At 46.4% G+C, this 7,978-nt stretch overlaps 1 protein-coding gene across 1 annotated transcript in view; it reads right to left on the reverse strand.

Moving 5' to 3' along the window:
- Nucleotides 1–4,570: 4,570 nt before the first annotated feature.
- The window catches only part of GALNT15 (polypeptide N-acetylgalactosaminyltransferase 15), a 33,763-nt gene continuing 30,355 nt past the window's right edge, over nucleotides 4,571–7,978 (reverse strand). Inside the window, exon 10 of the mRNA XM_015408759.1 lies at nucleotides 4,571–4,967. Within this exon, the coding sequence (XP_015264245.1) occupies nucleotides 4,845–4,967 (123 nt within the window). The 3' untranslated portion in view covers nucleotides 4,571–4,844. The remainder of the gene's footprint in view (nucleotides 4,968–7,978) is intronic.

Here is a 7,978-nt window from a genome sequence, read left to right on the forward strand (position 1 = left end):
CCGAACCTCTTTGGTAGACCTGTCGGCCGCCTCTGCCGCAACCGCCTCTTCGTATGCCACAGCCCAGGTTAGTGTTGGTTTGGCAAATAGCCGCTGCTGTAGGCGCTCGTCCCGAAGGCCGCATACCAATCGGTCTCGGAGGGCGATTTCCACATCCGCAAAATTGCACGGCCTCGCTGCCTTTCGAAGGGCCGCCACAAAGTCTGCGATGGTCTCATTTGCCGCTTGGTTCCTTTTGTAGAAGGCATGCCTGCAGGCAATTTCTGAAGGCTGCGGTGAGAAGTGAGCCTTCAGTTTCTTTGTGATGTCCGCAAAGGAGACGGTCTTCACCTCGGTCGGGGCCACCAACGACCTCGCAATGTCGAAGGTGTCCTTTCCACACGAACTCAGGAGGCATGCTCGCTTCTTAGTCTCCTCGGTGATGTCGTGTGTCTCCAAATGGAACTCGAACCTGGCGAGGTAAGAGTCCCAATCTTCGGACGATGGTTCGAATGCCTCGAACTTCTGATTCCCAGCCATCGGGGGAGACTTGGGCACCGGGTCTGGTGGCGCCTCCGCTGGATCGGCTGCTGTGCTTTGCTCGCCTTCGTTCTGGGTCTGTGTGGGAATGTCTGCAGGACTGCCTACCTGCTCTAACATCCCATCCTCGTCGCCAATTGTTAGATCGCACTAACAAAGACCCGTAGAGTGATTTCAGCTAGTGATTCAGCTTTATTCGAACAAGCACACAAACGCATTCAGGAATCAGAACGACGTAACATTGGAGCTGGGCTCCTTTTAAACATACCGGGCTAATATAGCCACGCCTACTATTTACATAACAACCAATCAGATTGCATAGATAAAGGCGAATCAGTGTCCTTCCCGCTCAGGGAACAGCTCTTCTGTGATTGGTCGCTGTTTTGAAGCGACCAATAGAATGTTCGCACTGACGGAGCCTTGGCCGGCTCGAAGCTCAACATGGGAAGTATATTGAGCGATTCATGTTATGCTGTTAATACATAACAAAAGCGATATTTAACAAAATCTGCACATGCAATCAACTCTCCAGTGGCCAATCAGAAGACTTGCTGGGCCAAAGCCACACATGGCCCTGCTCACTTTCGAAAAACACTTGGTGGGCTTCAGGGAAGCTGTCAGCGGGTGCCTTGGTACCCACAGGAACCATGCTGGGGATCCCTGCTTTAGCCTGCCCGCTCCGGGGGTCAGAGTCACTCTTCTGGGGTAGCAGTCAGGAAGATCTGCTGCCACTGCCTCTGGAAAGCATGGGGATTTGTGGGGCGGCTATGTCATTGCAGGAGGACGAGACAGCATGGCACAGCTGTCTGCGAGGTAGAGAGGTGCCTGTATGAGTGCTGGCCAGTTCTCCCGCCTGTGAAGGCGGCATAGCAATGCAGCAGACCCCAGTTAGCCAAATACATGGCAATAAGGGGGGAGGGATTGAACCCGTTGCTTATATATTTTTTAAAAAACCCCTGCAACACAGCTTCTCGTTAGGATAGGGTTTCCAGCCCCTCAACCCCAGTGGGGGTTTCCCCACTTTTCAGGACATCAGTTCGCCCCTGGCCAGTGGGAGAAGCCCCACCTCTGAACAGGAACATCACTGGCCAACGTCCCCGATGCCATGACCACTCCTGAAAGTGACGTCATCACGTCACTGATGTGAGGGGGGTGACACTCTAGTTCTTGGGCAACCTCTATGGCTCTGAAGGTCACAGCCCATAAAATTTTGCCCCAAAACTAGAGCATCACCCCTCTGATGTCCGTGATGTGATGGCATCACTTCTGGGTGACATCAGTGCACCGCGCGCAAAGTGTGTGCATTTGAAGATCCTGGGAAGGACCTGGCATCCCTATATTAGGAAGGGGAGCCCACCAGGAACTGGGTGATCTGGAGGCCACCACCGTCAGTATGTGGGGCCCTGCCAAGACCTCCTGTCCTGCCAGTATCACCAAGTGCCCTGCAGAAAGCCCCTCTGCCATAGAAGTAGCCCACACAGCTCTGGGACAAAGATGTATCCCCAGCACCATCCACCACATGAATGATTTAATCTGGGATAGGGAGAGAAGAGCTTCTGTCCCCAAATGGGATGGTTATGGGAACCAAACAGATGGGGGGAGGGGTCCACTAATTTTCTTAGCATACCTTCACCCCTTCTGTTCTTATTAGGAGACTTTTAAAGCAGTAATAAAGTCAAATTACCTAGATACTAGTAAAAGTGTACAGTTCAGACACAGTCCAGAGAAAGCTAGTGGCATTCGAGTCAGCGTGAAATAAATGAAGTTGCAGTGTTTACATTGAAGTTGATTTTAGGGAGACTGACAATGAATAGCCTTGGCTTCTCTCCCATGGCCCTGAGCCAGACCTTCTCTTGAGCAGTGGCTCATGCAGCTGCACTCAAGAGCCTCTCTTTGTACAGATGATCAGCAATTATCTTGTAGGGGAAGAAATCATCTGCTGCAAGTGAACTAGATTCAGTGCCCCCCCTCCCCTCCCCCCCCCTCCCCCCCAGCCGAGAGACAATCAATTGCCAACAGAAGCAACATTGTCAGTCCTCGGGCTGTTAGTGAGTTCTGATCCCAGAAGCTTGGATCATGACACATGGTAGCAAGGTATCTTTAAGAATGAGTTTGGTGACAGTCCAGCACAGAATTAAGCATACACTGAGGGGTGAAACCCCTGAGTGTTGCTCTGGCTTTGCAGAACCCTAAATCATAGCTGTGGATCGCCTAGTTGTAGAGATTTGCTTATCCATGCTGTAAAGAAATACCTTATTTCTTTGGAGGTTTGAACTGAGCAAAACCTTCACTTTGCGTTTTAAAAAGTTTTCTCTCTGGGAAGAGGTCATGTGGGGGGGGGCTCAGTTCAATTGCTTTCTAGACTCACCTTAGCCACCTTTTTAGAAATATTAATAGGTCTAGCAAGAGACAATGGGATGGTCAAGCTCCCCCCCCCCCAAGCAGGGAATAGAAATTTGGAGGCATTAAGTACTAGAAGGACTTCAGGAAGGACCTTTCTGGAGACTTCAGGAAAAGCTTTTTTGACCCAGCCTGACCTGGTCAGTGGGTGGGGAAAAGAGAGATGATAAAAGTCCTGGGAGCAAGGAGGAAGGTCTCTGGTGCTGACTCCACTGAAGGACACAGCTCTTAACTGAAGTGTGGAGGAGGTGGCCATTGCAGTGTGCTGACCTGCACACCTGAAGGAGGCTTGAAGGTAATGGTACTCCTGTAAAAATCTGTAGCTTTCTAAGCTTAGGAGCCTGCCTTATATTTAACAACTGATAGGGCATATATAGAAGGAGGGACAGGGAAATTGCGTTTTACCCTTTTCTTTTGAATCCCTTGCTCAGGTTGGTGCTGTGCTAAAAGTCTGCTTATAAACACTTTCTTTTTAATAAATACTTTATAACTTTTGATCCTGGTAGGGGTTCTCTGTGCCTCATAAACCTCCACTGTCTTGGGCATTCTATTGTAAAAGGGGAGCCAGGAGGAAGGAGAGGGCAGTCAGCTGGCAAGTGGCTACTCACCTAGTGGTGCACAAGGCAGCAAGCTGTCCCCATCGTAACCAGACCCTGGGTAGCAGGAGACACAGAAGCAAGGCCTCGGAACCTGGAAGGAAAGCTGGGAGCCCTGACCCTCCCAGTGGGAAATTCCTACAAAGGTCAGGTGGTGGGAGCGGTTGAACACACATGGAGAGAAAAGCCGCTCAGGTGTTGGGAAAACCCAGGAGGGCAGGGTGGAACAGGGCCTGCAGGCCAGAGCAGGACTATTCTGCCATATGCACAATGGTCATCCCTTGGCTATTAGGAAAAGGGGGTGTTTGCATTTGATTATACCCACAGTAAAGAAAAGTAGTAATCTTTTGAAAAGATATGCAGATACCCCAATATATTGATGGTATACTGAAGCAGCACAATCCTGATGTGTCCTTCCATTTTGTGTGCTCAGTCAGCAACTCTTGTGATAACTTAGATATAAATTTCACAGCAATATATGATTCATTACCAAATAAAGTCAATTTAACCATAACTTATACATCTTATTTTAGCTCTTAAATATTTGTCTTTTCTGTAAAATCTTTAAAATTTGGTTTTATATGATTTTAACCAGCAATGGTTGAATAAACGTATATGAAACACAATCTATAGATTGTCTTATTTTTTTTGGATCCATTGTCTTATTTTTTTTGGATCCATTTTATCCATCTCCGATTATTCAGGGCTCTGTTTGGATCGATCCACCAGATGATTATTAGGTTACTTAGAATGTTAGCATTAACTCCCAGAAACAGAAGTTTGGTAATGTTTGGTAAACTGTTAAAATTCATAGGCCAGCATCATAGTTGTCATGCCTTCACTTGAGTGACACTGATGCTTTTGAAAAGAGCTTAAGCTTCAAAAAAGAATAGTTTTAATTTATTTTAATAAATTAAAGAATATATAAAAATAAATACCTGCCTTCTAGTATTTGTTTCCCAGCTTTCCTTGAAAGACAAACCTCAGCATTCAGCAGCTATGTAAATAAAACCTTTAAGGTATCTTGCCATTCCATTTAATGAAGAGTTCTGGGTAGCTTGAAAGCATGTAGAATTTTACATAACAGTTGGTTTAATTTAAAAAAACAATAATCTAATTTCACTTATTTTGTATCTCATCTCCTGGGAACAGCAAGGCAACAACTGCCATATAGAACCACTGCAGTTAGTTTTTGGTAGAACTGCATGAACCTGGAGTCTGCTGCATCATCCATCATCTGCTTGAGGAAGAGACACAGAGCTCTTTCCATTTCTCCCAGCTTGGAGATAAATGGACTAAATAACAACAGGTTTAGGGAGCTCTTCATACTCATCTGTCATCTGGGTGGAACTGCCATATCATATTGGCATCCTTCGTACATTTTCGCAAACACAAGTCTGTCTTCATGGCCTCAATGCATTTACCAGAAATATTGTGGACAATCATTCCATTCTGCACAGAAGCATAAAAAAACCACTAAGTTGATCATCAACGTTGCCAGCACTTAAAAAACAAAAAACAGCCCCAAATTTCTCTAACTGGGGGAGGGCAAGTAGTAAGAGGGGTGATAACAATCTTGGGGTGGTCTCACACATGATGAGAGGCTCTGACCTTTTTCAGTCAGCTTTTTAAAGCAAACGTAGGCATTACATTTATATCTGCTTTCTCTTCTGCATGAGCAACTATCGCATGAAGATCCAAGTAAGCAAAAGATGAAGCTGAAGTGAAAATGCCTTTTGGGGTCTTATTGGAAACTGAAATATTATAAGCATGAGCCTCTTTTGGTTAGCCAAAGTATGGGTTGTGATACTTTTGGGGACACTGGACTGGATCCTACCACTCAGCTCAGCTAAGTGCAGAGTCTTCCTCCGGTTCACAAAATAATCCTCCAGAGAACAGCTCTTCCACATGAGAAGGGTCCCTTACACTGGAGGAAGGCTAAGCAGAGTGGTGGGATCCAAGCCTCTGAAAAACAATAATGGAGCCATGAAATCATACTGGCATTAGAAAGCCAAGAAAGATGAAAATGCTGTTGTAAATCCACCGTCTTGCACAGCCATCTATGGGTTCAGAAGCACGCTGAGGACAGCCTTTCTGTTTTCACATATGGGCACCAACAGCAGAACAGAGACTGAAAAGCAGTTGGAAGTAGCATGTGTAAATTCATCCCCTGAGTACTATAGACCCAGTGATTTGAGTACAGAGATGAAATGGCATGCAGGATCCGGGTACCTACATACAATGAGGTTTCTACATTATGGGCACGGATGGCGAATTCCAGTTTCCCACCTAGTTCCAGTTTCCCACCTAGTTCTGAGGTTATAAAGCTGTGTCTGACCTGTACCACTTCAAACTATGAGTGAAGACTCACATTATTGAATTCTCCTTCACACAAAACTGTCCTTCCATATAGAAAACTTGATGTCAGAGAGAAGGATTCTTGTGTTGTTTCCTGTCTGACACGCAGGTTACTGTTTCCTCGGCTTTCCTGAGATAATTTTTGTACTGATGTTTTCCTTGTTTCGCTTCCAAGCCAAAGGTAATTCAAAAGCATATAGATTCCTTCAGATCTCCCCATGCTTTCACCATCCCTTGAAGCCTACTCCCCTGCCCACATCGAGGTTGTTCCATCCCCCCCCTTCATCATTCTATCTTCTCCCTTTCATTGGCGTACATGCTCCGTATATAGATTTCTATCAGTAGATTTCTCCCTCGTTTTAATTTTTTTGACAAGTGGTATGAGTCTAGTGATATGAGACTATCGCGAGTCTTGGATAGCTGAATAAAAAATTGAAACAGCAGGGAAAAGCTTAAAAAGTTGTGCAAAAGGCTGTGGTCTTCTGCAGTTCTTTTGCTACATGTGCTTCTCTGGCAGCTCTCTGAGCAGCCTCCTTCTCAAGCTCTGAAAGAGCGGAGGGAGGGAAAGACTGGCATCGGGTCGTGTGCCACTGATCAAGTCCAGCATTGAGTGTGGGGGGTACAACCAATGCTTAGCTGGTGTGTGTGTGTTTGCAAGCACACACAGAGAATGGGCCAGCCAAGTTGTTCAACAAGCACTCTCCTTCCTCCCGTCTCAGTGTCCCTACAGCTCCCCCATTCTGTCTCCAGGGTCTAATGCAGGGGTGTTGAACTCATTTGTTATGAGGGTTGGATCTGACAATAAATGAGACCTTGTTGAGCCGGGCCATGTGTGTCATAAAATGTAATGCCAGGTAGCGGAGATATAAACTTTATAAAGTACACAAACACAAAGGGTTTATTTTTAGTTAAAATAAAAACATGCTTGAAACATTAGCAGTCTTGCAATATTTTGTGAATTTAACAGTGTCTGATAACTGACACCTCTTCCTCTGAATTATTGCATCAAAATGTCTGTGCTTTTGCAATCTATGCTGTTCAGGTGTATATCTGTAAGCTGCAAACCTACAATGACGCAGCAGCAGCAGAACTGGAAGAAGAAGCAGAAGAGAGCCAGTTCCACTGCAGGCCTGATAGAAGCCCTCCGGGGGCCTGATCTGGTCCCCGGGCCGCATGTTTGACACCCCTGGTCTAATGCATGCGTTTCTCTTCTCTGGGCATGAATCACCCTTGAAACTTCTGTAGTTGGCTTGGTGCTGGGGTGGGGGAACCTCCCCTCTTCTCCCTTCACTTTCTCCAGCCTCCTGTCCATGAGTGCGTGTATATCTGGTGTTACTGTGCACTCTCTTGCCTTTGGTGGATTTAAATGATCATTTATCACTAGTCTCATACTGCTTATTTAAAAAACTTAAAACTATGGGGAAAGTAATTCAAAATGGTGCTTGTATGGCAATGAAGGAAGGGGATGATGGAGGGAAGTGACTCTTTCCCATTTTTCACAGTGGCTGATAACACAGCAGAGAATCCCCTAGAGCTTGTCAATATGGAAAATGGGGCTTTGCAGCTGCTCTAGTCAGTTTCAAAAATAGTTTTCTCAGTTTCAAGATGACTGCATTTTACTTTGCCTGCATTACTTTGTGTTCCTTTTCATTTGAGGAACTGAACCATGAGGACTTAAATGGAAGGCACTTACTTGACACCACTGTGCAATTGGGTAAACAAAATAAAACTTTGGATGGCACCCACAAGTCACAAGTGATGTTCCCAATTGAGAAAACTCTGTTTTTTGTTTGTAGCTATAGAACAGGGGTGGCGAACAAGTTCGACAAAAAGAGCCAAAATTTTAAACTGTGAGAGTCAGAGAGCCACACCACGCAGTGAGCTGCCAAAACAGACAAACACTCACACAAAAGCATATACTTTTAACAATGACGCCCCGAGGAACTCCCCACACCCTGACCTACCGGCCGTCGCCAGCGCCGAAGACCGGGAGAGGGAGGCAGCGGCCCAACGCCGAACCTCCCCAGAAGACGCCCGGCTGCACGAGACGACCGCAGGACGCGCTCGGGCGCGGGGGCGAGAGCCCCGGCCCGAGACGCGTGACA

Source organism: Gekko japonicus, unplaced genomic scaffold, assembly GCF_001447785.1.
Source record: "Gekko japonicus isolate JY-2015 unplaced genomic scaffold, Gekko_japonicus_V1.1 scaffold2579, whole genome shotgun sequence".
In the NCBI taxonomy this organism is placed as follows: domain Eukaryota; kingdom Metazoa; phylum Chordata; class Lepidosauria; order Squamata; family Gekkonidae; genus Gekko; species Gekko japonicus.